The sequence below is a fragment of the Peromyscus leucopus genome, chromosome 3, assembly GCF_004664715.2.
Source record: "Peromyscus leucopus breed LL Stock chromosome 3, UCI_PerLeu_2.1, whole genome shotgun sequence".
Lineage (NCBI taxonomy): Eukaryota > Metazoa > Chordata > Mammalia > Rodentia > Cricetidae > Peromyscus > Peromyscus leucopus.
Window position 1 is genome coordinate 47,093,344 of NC_051065.1, and position 19,195 is coordinate 47,112,538.

General features: G+C 45.3%; 1 protein-coding gene and 1 long non-coding RNA gene across 2 annotated transcripts in view; both read left to right on the plus strand.

Moving 5' to 3' along the window:
• The first annotated feature begins 6,438 nt into the window (after nucleotides 1-6,438).
• Nucleotides 6,439-19,195, plus strand: part of Dennd11 (DENN domain containing 11) — a 36,022-nt gene continuing 23,265 nt past the window's right edge. The window contains exons 1-2 of the mRNA XM_028859051.2: nucleotides 6,439-6,737; nucleotides 18,896-18,995. Coding sequence (XP_028714884.1) covers nucleotides 6,470-6,737; nucleotides 18,896-18,995 — 368 coding nt within the window. The 5' untranslated portion in view covers nucleotides 6,439-6,469. The remainder of the gene's footprint in view (nucleotides 6,738-18,895; nucleotides 18,996-19,195) is intronic.
• Nucleotides 7,427-11,787, plus strand: LOC119087589. Its single transcript, XR_005091054.1, has 2 exons — nucleotides 7,427-10,181; nucleotides 10,750-11,787. It is a non-coding gene; the product is annotated as an uncharacterized LOC119087589 (long non-coding RNA).

Consider the following 19,195-nt stretch of genomic DNA (forward strand, 5'->3'; position numbering starts at 1 on the left):
CTGCTGGAAGTGATGTTGCAAGGCATGAAACCTGTATTCCCCTTTAGGACAGACTCTTCTTTAGTGAAAGTATAAAATTATAGCCTGGAAGGTGAGGTACATGAGAGCAGTGTTCTCAACCTGAATACAATTCCTCATGTTGTGGTGACCCCCAACCAGGACATTATCCTTGTTGCCACTTCATATCTGTAATTTTGCTACTGTTATGAATCGTAATGTAAATATCTGCTATTCAGGGTGGTCTTAGGTGACCCCTGTGAAAAGGTCTTTAACCCCCAAAGAGGTCTCAACCTGCAGGTTGAGAACCACTGCATTAGAAGATGAGACTCTTGTCACTCCAAGGAAGGTCATAAAGGTTGATGGTCCTTGGGTCTGGAGAGAGAATGGTAAAAACAAACCTCAACAGGTCAAAGTGAGATTCTGCACATTATTTCCAACTAAATTAAGCCTGTTACTAAGATAACCCAAATTGTGATGTTAGATTATGCTATATTTGATGGGACTGCCCACTGGCAAGCACTGGAATGTCTGGCTTCCTACTGATACTTTCGTTTAAATGTCTTTCTTTTATGTTTATTTAGTGTGTATGAGTGTTCTGCCTGCGTGTATGTATATGTACCACATTCAAATGTTTGGTGCCTAGAAGAGGGTGTCAGATCCCTAGAACTGGCATTACAGATGGGTGTCAGTCACCATATGGGAGCTGGGAAACAAACCTGGGTCCTCTGGAAGAGCAACAAATGCTCTCACAAACTCTCCACCCCATTTGAATTTTTCTTATGAAAATGATCAAACATCTCCACATCAGGGAAGACAGTATAGTGCAACTATATTACAACCCAGCTCCAAACTTTATAACAGCTTTATAACTTAGTTACTTTTGTATCTTCACATCTTTTGAGGGCGGGTGCTAGGGTACTTAAAAGCAAATCAATGATTTCATGTTTCAATGATTTCATGAATACTTTGGCACCAATAATAAAAATCTCTAGGCTAATCCATCATTTTGCAATCTATAGAAATGTAACTAGTGAATGCATCAAGCAGATGCTAATGCATTGCTTCTCTTGCTACAGTTTCCCCCTTGGCTAGAATGAGAGGCTATTCATTAAAATTACTATTATTAAAATTGAGGTAGAGGCAGAGTGAGTATTCCTAGAACAGGAACAGATTTATAAAGTGGTGCACAATAATTTAGATAGCCTTGATATCCTGCCCATACTCTAAGGAGCAGATATTTAAAAATTATTCCTTGTCATCATCACCTGGTCATTTCTGTTAGCTGCGAGAATTTCCAATTCCCCTAAAATTACAGCAAGTAATGTTACCTGTACCTCAGCTAGCACCGTAGCCATGAGAGCTCTACACTTCCTGGCTCACTTTCTATATGGATATATACATCTTTGCATATACCTGTATGCACTAGCACACAGGCATCCAGATAGACTTTTTTTTTTAACTTGGAATAAGTCAGTAGGTATGGAAAAGTTTTGTGGTTGTTCGACTTATATCTCATTTATGACCCAAGGACAGGTGGTAGAAGTCTTGATCAAATACTCAAGGCCACTTCTCTGTGCTTCCCAGTCTGGTGCTGTTGCAAAGTCACTACAATGATGTTTTATTTTTGTAACCTCCCCACCTCCACTTTTGGTTTGGATTATCTCTCTCTCTCTCTCTCTCTCTCTCTCTCTCTCTCTCTCTCTCTCTCTCTCTCTCTCTCTCTCTCTCTCATGTATACAGTGTTCTGCTTGCCTGTATGACTGCAGGCCAGAAGAGGGCACCAGATCTCATTATAAATAGGTGTGAGCACCATGTGGTTGGCAATTGAACCCAGGTCCTCTGGAAGAGCAGCCAGTGCTCTTAGCCTCTGAGCCAGCTCTTCAGCCCCTGGTTTTGTTTTTTCAAGAAATTATCTCATATAGACCAGCCAGCCTGGCCTTCATCCTCTAGGTAGCTGAGGCTGGCCTTGAACTCTTGATTCTCTTGCCCCGTTTTTTGAATGCTGAGATTGCAGGCATGCACCACCACACCTGCATTAGAAAGCATTTTACGAGTGTTTGAAGATGGCAATAAAGAAGAATTAACACCTCTTCACAGGGTCAGCCCCCAGAAGCTCTGAAAACTCAGAAACTGTGCAAAATGGTTTTCTCTAAGGAGAGGATGGAAGTGAGGAGCTAGAGACAGCAACCGCTGCTCACTACATCTCTCAGGCAGTGTGATTGTTTTGCTCATGTGTATGTTTGTTCTTGTGTGTGCAGGTACACGTGTGTGTGTAGGGGGGGGGGAGTACCTGTAGATGACAGAGTGAAATAAGAGTGTCATTTACCAAGCATCATTTGACTTTCTTTTCCTTCTTTTTTTTTTTTTTCTTCTTCTTCTTCTTCTTCTTCTTCTTCTTTTTCTTTTTTTGCTTTGGAGACAGGGTCTCTCACTGGTCCTGGGGGCAGAGGCAGGTTTCCAATCCAATGCCAGGATTACAACAGTGTGACACTGTGCCTGGGTTTTTAAATGTGCATCCTAGGAATCAAACTCAGGTTCCCATGCTTAAAAAGCATTCGCTTTACTGGCTAAGCTGTCTCCCAACAAATTGATCTTTTACTGTGACTATCTACTTATTAAAATGTTTGAAATAATATTAAAATTACCTGTAACCAAATAAATAATTATACGCATATCTTAAAATCTGATCTATAAAGTGCTGGAATTACTTCTCTCCATATGAACTGTAAATATGAGTGAGCTCTGTCCCATAAAACTGGTCTGCACTCACTTCCATGGAGTGCCTTTGCTGGAGATGCTGTCTACAGCCAACTAGCCCTGGGATTTATAACAACTCACAATCTTCTTTCTTGAGGTTCCGTTTTCACTGATCTTATCACAGCTTGCTCTGCCTACTGAATAAGTTCCTCTTGATGTGTCCCAAGCCTCTGTCTCAAACCCTCCTTCTGCATTGTTTTCACATCTCAGGAAAGAACTGTGTGAGAACTACTACTCGGTGTCTCTGAAATCCCATGTCTACCCTTCCTCCGCCACCTCCCATCCCTGAAGACTTCAGCCTCATAATAGGGATCCAGTGAATTTACCCTTGCTTCACCTTCTCTACTCTGTGTCTAACAGCTAATGGACTCCCTCTAAAGAGTAAATAGAATCATGATATTCTTATGCCGAGACCTTCCAGGGCCTCCCATGGTGTGGTTAGAGTATAAAATAGACAATGGCTAGAAATGTATAATCAGCAAATATAGTAATTTAGCATTGTACTATCAGGTAATTACAACTCATGGGGATTAAAGGAATAATTCTATAAGTATACACAAATATTAGCTATTCAATGGGAAAATGTTAAGTCTCAGATCATAACAAGACTGGGTAAGATTGAGACATCAAATGGACAGACATGTTCCAAAGAGGAAACATAAATTTCTAGCATGTATTTTGAAAAAAAAAATAGATTCAATCACAAAACACAAACAAATAACAACCAAGACCTTTAAAAGAAAAGAATGCACTTGAACTCAGTCAGCCACCTCTAGCAGTCGGCACGTCGGCAGCCTGATGGCTGACTGTCTGCCCTCATCCCACATCTTATTTATTGCCTGAGAGCTGCTTTTCCTGCTGGGGTATGAGTTTGAGAGACAGCTCTCTTTCTCACTTCTCTCCCAGTTTGTGCGCAGGGCTGAAGGTTGCAGAGCTTTACAGTAAGTGTGAAATTCGGTCAAAACTTCAGACACAACAGAAGGGGAAGAGCTGTACTCTCCAACAATGACAGATGGTGATATAAATTATCCGACTCTCACATAACACTAGCCACAAAAATAATGTATGGAGCTTTCCTTTATAGGATACCAAAATGTTCATGATCTGACGGAAAGGGGGAAAGAAAACAAACGGAACACAGAGCATACTGTCAACAAGCAAACACAGAAAGAAAACATCTAATAAATATCTATTTAAGACAAGCCATTACATTACACTTCCGCGCTGGTATGGCCATATAAAAGCAGCCGCCTGCAAAGAGGGCTAGATAAGAAAACTTCCTGTTTCAACTTTGTCACTAGCGGGAGGGAAGAAAAATCTCAACTAAGGATTTGGATTACAAGCCGGTGTTTAAACTAGCTTTCAGTTTGAAGACACACTAGCAGCATTACCCAAGGAACTTCCAGCAGGGTCTTTCACTCAGCTTAGTCTCGGGTTGGTGGTTCCTTCCCATGGCTGACAAAGCGCCCAGAAATCTCTTCTGTGAAAACCAGACCTCAGTGACAATTGTCAGACACCACAGCATGGTTAAACACCAATGCGTTCTGATTCTAGAATTGATGAGATGGGGCCATTTAAGTCTTTACGATTACCATCTATATTGAGGCTGTAGATTAAAAATATTCTGTACTTTATGTAATGTAGATATATTTAGTATTTGAGAAAGTAAAAGATTTATTTTAACATTTAGACATGGTGTTCTAGGTGAACATGTTTTGAAATATCATTACCTCAGCCAAGTGTCTCTGAAAATGATAAGTGGCCTTTCACCCATCATTTCTCAAGTACTTGTTCCCAAGCAGAACTGTTCTAACAGCTAAACTCAATATCGTTGTGCGACAATTCAGTAGATAACAATTCAGTAGGCTAACCTGGTGGTCAGGTATAAAAGCATCTTTCAGATTGTGAATGTGTATGTGAAAACAGAGCATCATCACCATCACTAACATCTTTGAGCACCTACCACTTGCAAGATACTAGAGAAAGCCTGGTGAGAGGGTCGGCAGCATGGGAGTGTCAGCCTCTGCTTTCACTTCCTGAGTTCACAGATTCTGTTGAGCAACAGTATGCAAAGCACTAGGAATATACTGCTGGGCTCCGTGGTTAGCAAACTCGAATATGCTGAAGACAGAACGTGGCTGTCAGTTGGGAAACTTTTCTCTTCTGCATCTACAGAGAGCTGAATGCTACGGAAATTACAAGTTTGTTTATGGGTATATATGTAGTCCTAGGGCATTAAATTAGGGGTGCTCAGAAAGGCACACATTGCCATAAGAGACCAGGAGAGGATCTTTTTCAAGTAAGAAAGAAAAAAAATCGATTTGCCCTAAAACTGGTGACTTTGGAAAGGTTAAGGATTGTCTACCAGCCTCCGTTTTGATTTAAAAATAAAATCTCGTCTCAACCTCAGAAGCTTTGGCTGTGGCTCAGTCTTCTCAAGTACTGGGCTTTGGTGTCTGGCCTTGAGAGTTTGTGACTAACCCAGCCTGGAGTTCCCTTGAATTAAAACCCTGGCTTGGTTTGTACATCTCCAGACTCCCATTTCAGTAATTACTCCATTAATTGAGTGAGATAGTCACTTAACATGTCTTTAGGGGATGGAGGTCAGGCTGAACTAAGGAATGATGATGACAGCAATCCCTCCTCTTTTTGGTAAAACGTTTTATTGTTAAATCGCAGAGTCACATATTTGGAACTGCAGCAGCTGGAGGCAGTCATTGATGATTCTCTTGAGAACAGGATTAAGGTATATTATCATTGCATCCCTAGCAGAGAGGCCATGAGTCTCACAAGGCCCCTGGGGTAACAGGTAACACAGAAATCCACCAAGTCCTTGTCAGAAACTGGGCCTTCTTGAAACCTGGGGTGAATTGTGTATCTACATAATTGTCTCTTGCCATCTTATTTTTCTCATGAGTTTAATGGCTTCTTATGCATACTTCTGAGCTAGTCACCAGACTGACACTCCCCCCCCCCCAAGAGTTGAGACATTCAAAAATTTATTTGTAAATATACAAAGGGAGTTCCTAGGCAATCCTTACTTTCCAAAGCCACAGGCTTAAGGGCTGACTTCCCCCACTCCTCTGACTTCTTTTTCCTCCTCTTTTTAAATGTAGAACAACCCCCATAATCCACCAGCTTAATATCTTCAAATTGCTTATAAAAAGGGAAATAAATTCCGATTACCATCCCAATCAGCCACCCTCCAGTCCTTTCAATCCTGATTCATGTGTATATTTGAAACACCTGGGAAGTCAGCCCTTCCTCTGCTTCACTTCCTGACCTGGAGGCAGCTTTCACCAAGCTCTCAGGATTATATAATTTATGTGCCCTGGTCCTTAAAAATAATGGTGACGTACAAAAATTCACAGTGGAATCCTAGGTGGGAAGGCGCTTCAACCCACGCGCAGGTGGACAGACTAAGGGATGTGCGCCCTGCATCCCACACTCTGGGTCAAGAGCACCCGCCTACAGAGATGCAGAGCTGAAGCCCAGACCAGGCCCTGGGGCGCCGACCCCGAGCGAGCCGGCCACTTTCCCGAGCTTCCGGGCGCCGCGCCTCGGCCGGGACAGGGGCAGGGGCAGGTGTGGCCAAGCTCGGCGGGCACCAAGAGAGTGGCGGCACGGCGCAGAGCGGCTGGGCGGGCAGGCCCGGAGGGGAGTGCCCGCAGCCCGCCCCGCCCCTCGCGCCTCGGCTCCGCCTCGCCTCGCCATGGTGGAGCAGGGAGACGCGGCGCCGCTGCTGCGCTGGGCCGAGGGCCCCGCGGTCTCTGTGCCGCAGGACCCCGCGCTGCAGACGGGAGGATGGGCCCGGGGCGGCGGTGGGAGCGGCCGAGCGGCCGCGGATGCGCCCCGAAGGCGGGAACCCGACGAGCCAGCACCCCGCGAAGTGCTGCTGCAGCCCGGGCGTCTGGAGCTGGGCGACGTGGAGGAGGACCAGGTGGTGGCTGTGTTCGTAGTCACCTTCGATCCCCGCTCGGGTGAGAGACGCTTAGGGATGGAGAGATGGTTGGGGGCGGGCACATCGCCCGCTAGGTTTCGGAGGGCGCGGGGGAGGGACCCGTTGCGTGCGCACTCGCACCCACACACCTGCATCCCTCCCCGCTCGGGGGTCCTGGGGCAACGGGGGCACTGTGTCCCTAGACGAGAACCGAGGGATCCCCGGGGCTTTGTTCCGCCCCCCTCTCCGTCCCGCCGCGGCTCTCAGCTCCGCTCCGGTGCCTCTTCCCCGCTCTCTCGCTTGCTCCGCTTCAGTGCGGGAGGATTGGTTTGTGGCCGCGGGCACGTTGGCTTTTGTTTTCTCTGTTTTCCTGCTCGGCTGGAAGGTTCTTTTAGGTGCCGAAAGGAGGGAACCCACCCCCACTCCCCACCCCCCGCGTACGTCGCCTCCCACGCGGGTCCAAAAAGACCCTATGCTCTATGCCCGCCCTTGCTTGTGGTTGCTCCCAGCGAGGTAACTTTCCCCAGCCGCCAAGTTCACTTTCTCCGAAGGCTTAATTTTGAGGAATTAACGTGGGAGCATTCGGGATGGGGTTGGAGAAGCCTTCTCTGGCAAGCTGTCTTTCTAGGAGGACTAACTGGTTATGTCACCCCGTCTTTACCCTAACCACCCACTGCGGGGGGGGGTGCGTTGCAACAGTGGGCGGTTCCGGGGGGGGAGGGTGCAAGTGAACCACAGGGCTGTGGGCTCTGCCAGGGGCATCGACATCCCGGAGCTGCTGCTCTGCTTCGTATTTGAAGAAGAGGAACGCCCAGATGCGTCCTCCTAGCTTTCTCCTTGGAGTTGTTGCTAGAGTGAGGAGTTCGTGTTTGTGAGGGAAAGAAGGGTTTTCTTTCTGGAAGTTCCTACTTCCAGAAACTAGTCTTCCTACCCTGAAGGTATGGATGGGAGGAAGATTAGGATTATGTGAAAGGGATCCAGATGTGATGGAAGCTGGTGGCTTCTAGGCAGAATGGCTTAACTGTGGTCAAGGATTCTGAGCCCCAAACAGGCACATGGTCCCTTAAGGCGAAAGCCCCGTTCTTAATAGCAGGACTTGTGGGAAGGAGAACTCCTGTCTGCTGCTTCGTTGTCGTATTCTATTGACTTCCAAACTTTTTTGACTCTGACCTGCCATGTGGAATTATATTTACATCACAACCAGCACGTTCGAACCAAAGGAAGCCAGAGTTGAAGCCAGAGTTTCCTGAAATAGTATCGAATCCCCTCTGTACCTTTTTCTTAATGTCCATCGCACATATTGCTTGACTCATAATTAGGACTCCTATACATACATAGTTGGAAAAATACTTTTTTTTTTTTTTAAAGCAAAACCCTTAATGTTAGACAAAAAAAAAATTCTTTTTAGCTAACCGTATTTCCTGTGGTGTACCTCTTCCTGCAAAGGTAAATAGAGACAAGTTTAAAAGTCACTTAAGTGTAAGAATTGGAAAGGAGACATTGGTGGCCTCACTGCATAATGCTAGCTGTCTGGTGATATAGTCTAGGGAAAGGAGGGGAAAAGAAAACCCCACAATAATCACAGGTAGAGCTGAAAATATAGATTGTTGGTCATTCACTATCATTGATCAGTTATTGGTATCCATCAGTTGGTCATTAGTATTGATCAATTCATAAAAGCCCCCAAAGACCTTGCATGGGTTTCCATTCACAGCCGGTGTCTGTCTGTCTGTCTGTCTGTCTGTCTCTCTGTGTGACACAGAGAGAGAGAAGATGGTTTTAAGACTAAGGACAGAGCTGTCACTAATACTGTGACATTCGTGCAGGCATTTTACTGTAATCCTGTTTGATTTAATTCTAACTACTCGGTAATTTGCTGATTATTTATACTTTGTTCATGGGGAAAGGCACCAAGGATCCAAGGATGGTTACATTTTTTTGAATTAACTGCCAGGATCTACTTGACTCCTAACCAGATATCTTTCTAGCACGCTCTGCTGCCTGAACCTTTGCCCCTCACCTTGCCTCATCACTTCCCTAGGGATCTGGGGAGAGGAAGATGTGTGCACCTGGGTGAGCATTAAGAACTTGGTTTAGTTGTGGCAAGAAATCGGCTGTTTCCTGTCCATCTCTTTTCCTTTTATCTAGTCCAGCCCTATAAACGGCTCCTCTCATCCTATGAAATAGGCTGGTAGTTCTTGTGTAAACTAAAGTCATATAGCATATCTCTTAGAAGTAGCAGAGGAGTGAATGAAGGCTGCTGAGATAGGCTGGGTCACAAACCTCAGCACCAGGGCAGAGGAAAGAGCACCATTGTGCCCATGTGTATGGAGGTTGAGGAAGGACAGTTTGGAGAGGTGAGGGAAACCCACTTCGTCCCCCGCAAGCTGCAGGATTCACGGTGCCCAGAATTGTGTCTCTTTGTTTTAACTAGGATCTTGTCTACTCTCCTGAGTCCCAGCTGCCATATGTTCCTAATTAATATTGGGCCACCCAGGCAAGTTCCTCAGCCTGCATTACCAGAAGTAGTCAAGTAGATACTTCTGCTGTACCCAAATCAGAGCGGGGCTCATTTGTCTCACTCTGGTCCGCAGTCGGATCACTTGCCCATGTCTTTCCTGCCTCTCTCTTCAGTTTGCATTTTTAGGAGCTAATCCACTCCAACCACTGTCCAGGCAGTGGACATTTCACGTGTCCTCTCACCCAATATGGGTTACTTATGGCATATGTACAAGTCAGTGTGTAAGAGCATACCTTATGGATGTATGTGGAGAACAGGATCAGGAGGAGAGAGTCCCTAGCAGTGGTTTGTCTGTCTGGCAGTGGATGGAAGAGGGTAAATTAGTTACTTTCGTAGCTTCTGTGACAAAATTCCAGACAAGAGCCTCTTAAGGAAGGAGGGGTTTGGCTTGCGCTTTAAGGAGATCCAGTCCATGAGGACAGGAAAGACATGGTCCTGCTAGTGTGAGGTGGTGGATGATATCACATGAACAGGAAGTGGAGGAGGATGAACGCTGGCACCCAGCTTGCTTCCTCACCCTTTTCCTTTTCCTGCAGCCCAGGACTCCTGCTCATGGAATGATGCTGCCCCCATTCAGAGTGGGTCTTCCCTCCTCAGTCAGACCTTCGCAGAAACACCCTGGCAGACGCACCCAGGGGTGTGCTTCTAAGGTGATCGAAAATCCAGTGAAGTGGACAGTTAAGGACTGACCATCACAAGGCAGAAGGCATATGAGGGAGGGGTGGATCCCTGGTAGAACTTGAGTGCTTTATTAGGATGGGGATCAGCGATCCTCTGATGAATGGAATTCGTTCGCACTTTTAAACATAAGCTTTGGAATGCTTCTTCGGGCATCTGTCAGAAAAAAAAATCAGAGGGGAAAGTAGAGACATGGTTATTTCTTCTGGGTTCCTGGCTCATTGCTTGAAACTTACGGTTGTTTGGCCTACAAAGGACACGGAGAGCAAGGGCTTCAGGTTCAAGGTAAGGCTTGCACATATACACACAGAGTCTTTATCTGGAGCTGAGAACTAGCGGTAGGGTGGTAGTGCTGGCCATCTGGGCTACAAAGCTGCTATTGAAACCAGTCCCAGATGATAACTTGGCATGCTGGGTAGAGGAGGTTGGCTGCCAGAATATTGCTTTTCTCGTTATGTTCAAGTCTGTGATTTAGGGCCTGATTTTAAATTTGTTCTTTGGGTTTCTAGTAACATTTCCCCTTTTTTTCTGCTTGGTTAAGGAAAAAGGTAATCTCATACTTGGGATGTCCTCTGCTGGTGGCAGGAACCGCTGCCCCAGAGCAGTAGAGGCTGATGGAGTCTTAACCCCTCAGTTCCTGGCTGGTATCATGTGAATCTGCCTACTTTAGACCATTTCTTTCTGAGATTCACTTTCCACTGCTGTTATTTTGGGGGCTTTTCCAGGGCTGTGTGTGTGTTTGCCTTGGGGTGGTTCAGAAGGGAAGAGAGATGGTTCCAGGGCGTAGTATCACCTGGTGAGCTTTTCAAGGTGTTCCTTCCTGATAACAAATGAGTCACCTGTTCTCTCTCAGCTTCCAGCTACTGCCCACATTATGCAAACACCTCTTGATCTGTCTGAATGCCGCCAACTATCTGTCAAATGGGAATATTTGCAATCAGTCACACCTACAGCCAGGTATGGTGTTGCATGACCAAAATTCAGAGTTCAAGGCTACTCTGGGCTATATAACAACCTATTTAAAAAAAAAAATAACCCACGCACTCTAGTTCTCATTTTAAACTTTGTAGATTCCCTGTCCAGTCATGGAAATACAAGCAGAGCGGGTGGAAAGGTATTGTGAGATTAGGGCTAGGTCTGGTGCCCAAGTAAGTCGTAACTTGGAGTGCTGCCCAGCTCATCTGACTCCTTGCAGAAATGGGAGGGGCTCGACAGTGGAAAGCAAGTTCTGGAAATGGACAGTAAGTCCTAAGAATGACCCACTCACGGGGTGGGAAAGGGGAAGTCAATTCTCAGAGGCGATCGGAAAGTCAGAGGAGAGTTAACTCTGCCACTGCCCTTTCTCTGTGTTTTCCATCACCTGTCAGTGGTTGATTAGAATACAGTTGTGGTTATTGATTAATGCCACATTGGCAGACACGTTCCTGAGCTGTTGGTGATTCACCTGCTTTGTGGTTTTCAGGCTGAAAGTTTGTGGCCATCTGTTGTGAATTTAGTTTCTTCTCTTGAAGATCTACAGAGAGAAATGTAAGGGTGGTGGCTACAATGTCTACCACTTAACTGTGTGCCTGCTGGGTCTTAGGACCTCTACTGTGGGGTTCAAGGAGCATGCCTCTGATCCTCCCCAACCGTCCACACAAGAGGAAAATAGACATTTAGAGCTGTGACGTACACCAGAGTGAGTGTGAGTGGCCTGTGACTAGAAGGTTTTTTTCTCCTGTGTAAAATTAGTGCATTGGAATTCAGCCGTAGGCTGACATATGGCTACCTCGAAACTGCCAGGATTATCTTCTCCCCGATTCGGAACTCTCCATTCTGTCACTGGCTCTTGTTTTGGTTGTGTTCTCATCTAGGGCAATGTAAGATTACATCAAAATACGTAAGACCCAAAGACAGTTGATATGGGCTGGACAGGAACTGGGTCGAACAAACACTCTTTGCAGTTTCTTCTATCTCTAGGATTTAGTGGCATGTTACAAAGTGATTATATACAAGTAATGTGTTGTCGGGGCCAACAGTGTTCCTGCTTCTTGCCTTTATTACTGTTTTTTCCTTTTTGCTATTTTGAGGCAGGATCTCTCACTCTAACGCAGGATGACCTGGAACTCACCATATAGCCCAGGTTGGCCTCAGACTCCTCCCTTGGCCTCTTGAGTGCTGGGATTACAGATATGAGCCACTATATCTGGCTCTTTCCTGAATCTCTGAGATAGAATTCCCTTTTACCTCCTGGCTGAAGCTAGAGCACAGAAGTACGTACTGATGGGGAGGAGCTGAGGGGCGAGATCAAAACCAATGTGCAAGTCTCAGGGGATGTTAGACACTTTTACCCACCCTTCGGCCTAAAGGAGTTGTAAGAAGATGCTGCTTGCTCACTGTCCAGTACAGGAAACCTCAAGAGGAAGTACTTGACTTCACAATAGAGGGAAGAGCCTAATTTCTAACTTATAAGACATTGGGTTCAAGATGGTTATTTTTCCGTACTTTAAATATTTTGAGATGAGGTTTTCAGCTTGCAAGTCTGTTTTAGGAGGATGTGGACTGTGCCATCCAGGACACAGGGAGTAAGGTTATTTCACATTTAAGCAGAAGAGTTGAGAGATAGAGGCAGCCCTATATAGATGGGACAACCTATCTTATGAGCTTTGTTTATTTCTATGGAACCTGGAATTGAACCCAGGGTTTCACAGAGGCTAAGTAAGTGCTCTGCCATTGCTGCATATCCCTAGTCTGGGACTGCCTATGTCTTGTCTACCTCAAGAGTTTCTAAAACACCAGCTTGGGAGGCCCTCACCTCGAGCCCCTAGGCTGACCTTAGCAGCAATGGGATGGCAGAGTTCAGACCGATGTGTACATCCACAGTCCCATTAGCTTCCCCGAGGTACACAAGTGGCTAAGCCATTATTTGTTAGTCCGGGTTCCCTGAATAGGAGCATGTTTGCCTTTGCATGAGCTCAGCGCTGGGCACTGTGCTGCCAAGTTAGGCTCCGCCAATATTTACTGAACGACCAGACTGGCTGAATGTACACAGTTCAGACCACCACATTGGTTCCTTCGGTGACCGTGTGAAATCCCCCCCCTAAGCTGTCTTTGTAGGAAAGACTAGGCGGGACCTGTAGGTCCCTCTGATAGGCCCACGGTGTGGTTCAAAATCTGGGAGGAAAGTGAGTTAGAAGGGAAAGGCCTGTGATGACGTTCTTTTATAAGGTCACGTCTTGTTGATCGTCCATGCTGCCAACTACGTTTTTGTTGATAGAGTGAGGATGTTTGGCGAAATTGAGAGCACAGTGTGAATTCTGAGCCTGGGATAGGTAGGGAGTACTCTGTGTAAAGTTTTTCTGGCCTTAAATATTTTCCCTTAAGGATTTCCATTTTTGCAAAATCACTTTTCTTGACACTTCTACAAATTCCAGATAGAAGTTGGTTCCCCACTTCAGAATACTTTTATAGAAAGATGACCTCAAATCGTAATAGTTCCCTGTTCCACATAGGTATGGTCCCTTCTCTTAATTGTGGTTTTGCAAAGTCAAAGATGGATGGATGGATGGATGGATGGATGGATGGATGGATGGATGGATGGATGGACGGACGGATGGACAGACAGGTGTGTGTGTGTGTGTGTGTGTGTGTGTGTGTGTGTGTGTGAATTTCTACCATTTCATTTGTTACCCTGATTTGTAGTCAGATTGGTTAAACCTCGGGGGAAAAAATGAAAGAACTTGTTTATCCTTGACATAGCGTCTCCATCTGTTGACATTTTGTCATATTGGCTTCAGCCTTACATAGTCAATTCCACTATAACATGAAATAATGTGTTCCAGAAACTTCGGCTAGGAAATATCATGCAGTGCAAATCCATGTGAGAGGTGGGCACAACCCTCAAAAACATCAGAGTCATAGTGAAAGAGAAAGAGGGAGTGGGAGCAGGAGCCTCCTAGGAAGAGCAGGAGAGTCTCCAGTCTCTCCAGTACGAGGTGGATAAGAAGTCCGTAAATCCAGTATGAGGATGGAGTCCTCTCGTTTGCCTAAGGAGGCAGGTGTTGGAGGGTTGAGCGGGTGAATTGTGGCGAACTAGGACAAGGGCTACCTGAGCGCAGATGGAAAGCTGTAATACTGGTGGGTAGGGGTGGCTCCCAGCACGCACCAGACACAGGCTGATCATCTCTTCCTGGCTTGAGTCTTCTGCATTCTCTGGTGTGTCTCATGGTTGAAATCATGTGAAAAAGAATTTGAAAAGCTCTTTCATCCAGTCCCTGAGTTATTAGTTACTTCTCACCACTGGAGTAAAATATTTGACACAAAGAGCTGAACTGAGGTTGGCTTTCGTTCATAGTTTCAGAGGTTCTGGTCAAGCACTTTTATCCACTGGGCCATCTCACGTGCCCAACTTTAGAATTATTTTGTCATTATTTATTAAATGACTAGCTGGATCCTTTTTTTTTTTTTAATTGGAATTGCATTGTAATACAAAGAAATGCTTTGTGTTCAAATTGTTCCCTAAGAGCTGCACTGGCCCAGGTTTAGCAGGCATTGTAAATGGCATTGATTTCATATGGATTTAAATATACTCCCTGAACTATGTGAAAACAAACTGCCATGATATTTAAATCTCACTCCTAAATAATTAAGAATGAACTTCCTCAGAGTGAGGCGATAGCCAGTGTTTTTTACCACTCCTAGGATAATTAGCACAGATTCATCAATTAGCTGTTTAAAAGACATGCTTGTTCCTAATAAAGCTGTATTGTTCCATTTGTTTTGGTTTCATTACCCTTCCTCTCTTGTCCTAGGCACTGAGCTATGTTGGGATGTAGAAAAAAAAAAATCAAGCAACAGTCCTCCTCTCCAGCCTTTCAGAGTCTCATAGAGTGCCAGAGAGACAGGCATTTAAGGTGTGCTAGGCTGGGATAAGAGTAACAGGAGCTGTGTCTGGTTTCCTTTCCTTCAAGGAGCGTGTCAGCAGAAATGAACTCAGCCCTGTGTGGTGTTCTGAAGCCTCTGCCCTGTCTGTGATCTGCCCACCTGCTTCTGATGTCCTAATCCAGAAGGGCCTGCCTCCCTCTAAAAGTATCGGGCACAGCAGACAGGATGTCCTCCCTCCTTGGATTCTTCCAGTGTCTGTACAGTGAGGTTTGGCCAGGCGCAGAGCTGTAGTGAAGAGGACCTGGAGAACCAGGCTGAGGAATGGGGACATTATCCTCTAGGTCAGCTGTATTAAGTTGAACACGGACTTGCTCATGAATACCAGGCATCTAATAGCTATGGTCTAAAGGATCCATTCCTTTTTCATGTGTGTAATAGCTTGCCAAAGATTGAAATATCGGCTCGGATCTACGGGGCCACCCAGGGACCATCTATGGGGCCACCCAGGGACCTGGGGTCATGTTGGTTTAAGCTTTGTTGTTCCTTATATCATGACATCATCCACATCGCATACTAGGCAGCATGATAGAGAAAGGGGCAGCATGTTCCTTCCCTTTCGTGTCTCACTTCTGTCTGTATCCCACACCTACATGCAGGAAGGGCTGAGAAAGTCTTCACTGGGCGTCCTTGTACTAAGCTAAAAATAGCAGGTTTTAAGAATGGATATTGAGGGGCAGTTTGCTGTACCTGTTATACCGGCGTCTCTAAAAACATCAAAGGGACTTTCAGTAAAATTAGTCTCTGAAAAATGCCCCATAAAAATGCAATTATTGCAAGGCATATTGATTCATGCCTATAATTCTAATCCTTGGACTGACGTAGGAGGATTGGGCTACACAGTGGGTTCCTGGTCAGTTTAGCTAGAGTGTGAGACCCTGTATCAAAATCCCCCAAACAGACAACAACAAACCCAGATGTATTGTCAGTGATTTGGTGAAACATTAAACACTATCGATCTTTTTGAGTTTCATATTGCAAAGTGGCATACTAAAGACTTGGTGAAGTTCTACAATTAAAAACATGCATAGTGGTCTTCGTTCAACCTAAGAAGATCTGGCCAAAAAAGTGTTTCACACTGTACTTCATTTTTCTTTGAGAAGCCCTGTTCACAATAGCTGTGGGATTCCAGAAGGTTCCTTAGTGAAACCACAGGAACATGTAGGAATTGTGTCAGTCAAGATTCAGACAGAATCAGTGACTGCATCATGTATAAAAGGATTGCCACAGGGGCTAGATCTTACGTAATGTGGGGACTAATTAGTCAGTCTGTGTAAGACTGCTGTCTGCGTGGAGCTCAGTGTCAGAGGGTAGGTGGATGTGGGGGAGGACGTGATCTTGGGAAGGAGGTGGCAGATGGGGCTCTTGGGAGTGGATGGGGACCTAGGTCAGCCTGTCCCTGCTCCTAGTTTTGTTGTGAGACAGGGTCTCACGATGTCGCCCTGCTGGCCTGGAACTTAACCTTACACTCAGAGATCTGCCTGCCTCTGCCTCCCAAGTGCTAAGATTAAAGGCATGGGCCACCACACTTGGCCAGTTGCCCCCAGTGTTGGTGATTTGGGTGTCCTGTAAGAGAAGTTGATATCCGGGGTTGGAAAGATGGCACAGCTGTCAGGAGCACCAGCTGCTCTTCCAGGGGTCCTGAGTTCTATTCCTAGCAACCACATGGTGGCTCACAACCATCTGTAGTGGGATCTGGTGCCCTCTTCTGGCGTAAAGTTGCACATGCAGATAGAGCACTCACATACATAAAATAAATAAATAATTTTTTTTTTTTAAAGAGAGAGAAGTTGATGTTCTTTGTGGACGAGAAAACACACCTAACTTAGGAAGTTCAAGGCAGTCCAGGGGAAAGTGTCTGTAGCATCAGCAGGCCTGGCTGCTGTTTCCACCTCAGAAGGTGAGGATAACAGACAGTACAGGTAATCTGCCAGATGCCCCAACACCAGCCTTCCAGATGTGACCCCTTCCTTCACATTCACCTTCACCTGAAATATGCATTGAATGGAAGTCTGAGCCTGAGCCGTGCAGTTCAGCCCACTCAGGTGAGTGCCTTCCAAAGCCAGCCCAGGCACTTACCAGATGGCAAGCATAGAATTGTTTGAGCAGTGCTAATTGTCATAGCTTTTAATGAGCACTCACCTAAATGGGCATCAGTAGTTCAGTAGATAAAGTGCTACACCCAAATGATTGAAGTGATATATTGGACACATTCTTATCGCCATAGGCGAACAAATAATGAGCAAAAGACATAGCTGTTTGCTTTTATAAAAATTGAAAAAGGCCCAGCTGATTCAGGGCCATGGTTAGGATGGATAAGAGGATGGACTTGGAGGCCTCTCAGGAGGTGCTCTGGTGTGCATGTAATGTTCTTAATGCCTCTTCACCTTCCTTTGCTTCCTATGCAGGAACGTTCTCTTTGGGAAAACTTGGTGTGTTGTATAATTTATACTTAATGCTAGGCTTCAGTACAGAGTTTAGGTAAGTTAAATTTCCTCAAGTTATAAGTAGTTTCGGATTGAGAAAAAGAAACTTTTTTAGAATTAGATGAACCCCATAAAGAGTGGGGTGGAGCCTAGGGATGCAGGCTAATGTGCTGCACAAGACCCTCCGTTAGCTCTCTGGAGTTTAGATGGATGTTCATGCATAATAAGGGGGAGAATACAGGAATGTGGGGAGACTTGATGCTTAGGAAACTTACCTTGACTCTCAAACTTAACTCCCTGTGAACATGTTTTCTTATCTTTAATCCAATTGTCAGAATGTCAATTTAGCCTTTTCTGTTTTATAGAATTTTAATTCCCTGTTCATGCTTTTTTGTTTTCAGTGAATTCATTAGTTGGATAGATTTGTAATTCTTTCCTCCAAAATAGATTCTTTGAATGTGCCTTGGGCTCTTGAGTGTGGGATGAGCCTCTGTGCCGTCTGCAGTGACTTGCAGCTAGCCTAGGTGTTCTCTGATGACCCAAACGATGACCTGAAAGTGGTGGTGGCTAAGGTAGTTGATGGTGTTTTGAAAGCCTAGAAAAGTAGGACTTGGAGTGCTAAGCAGTTTGCTCAAAATTGAACTCTTGCAAGTTATTTTTTCTTTGACTTTGGGAAAATTTGAATATGCACAAAGCAGATTATTCCAAGATGTTCTCTCTGCCCGTAGCTTATGTGGCTAATCGTTCAGTGCTCTCATTCCCTATCTGGAGGACGCCTGTTGCTGGATTCTAAAACGTCGCCTACCTTCTGTCATAGTGGTCATCCAGTTGAGCTGTACCTGCTGGTCTTACTCTCTGTCACCTTGTTACAGGTAGACTCTCATCCTGTTGTGGTCAGGGATGATGTCTTATTCTTCTTTGTGTTTCCAACCCCTAGCTTAGTAGAAACCCAGAAATTAGTTATGAGTGACTGAGTCCCAAAATTCCTGAAGTGAAGAACTGATCGTTGATCCTTGAAGAAGACCACATCTGGGGAGAGATGAAAAGGGGGGGTGGTGGTATGCTACACTGCTCAGAGAAGTAGGAAAAGATCCAGAATTGCATCCTGTGAGAGAAATCAGGAGAAAGAGAGGAGTTTTGAGGAATTAGCAAACATCGCAAGGTTGTCAGTGAGAATGAGGTTTTTTGTTTTGTTGCTGTTGTCTGTTTTTGTTTTGTTTTGGTCAGATACTTGTGGCTATAGATTGTAAGATCAAAAACGATCTCAAGAGATCAAGGGAAGAATATAGGATGAAGAAATGGGAGCATAAGGTCAAATAAATAAATAAATCTCCCTCTACTTAGAGAAGTGAAGCCTTGAGAGGAAGATTTGGGAGTGACCCAAATGGCACCGCCACAGGGAGTCACCCAAAGGTCACTGAATTTGAAGCAGGGGACAGGGTCCCTCCACTGCCCCATCCTGGTCTTCTGGTGTAGTTCATCAAGAGATGGATGAGATGAGCCCATGAGCATCTATCTCCTCACTGGTTCTGGATCAGTCTGATCAAACAGCACATTTTTTTTTTTTTTTTCTGAGAAGCAATGTGTGTTGTGCTGTGCTCTTCTCTCGGAATGATTTTTGTTTGTTTTAACCCAACCCCTCTGTTCCTACAGGAAACATGGTAGAATGGTGCTTACCACAAGACATTGACCTTGAAGGTGTTGAGTTCAAGTCTATGGCCAGTGGGTCCCATAAAGTTCAGTCTGATTTCATGTGAGTACTTCTGAACCCATTTTCTCTACTTGATCCCTCCTCTCCCACGTCCTCCAGAGCATGTTATCAAGAGGTGTCTTCAGGTAGTGTACGTACGTATTCTGTGTTTATCCAATTTCATAGCAAAAAGGGTTCCAGCTCTGCAGTTTGCAATGGGTCTTGACCCTCCCAAGCTGACAGTTCCTACAGTCGAGGTTCTG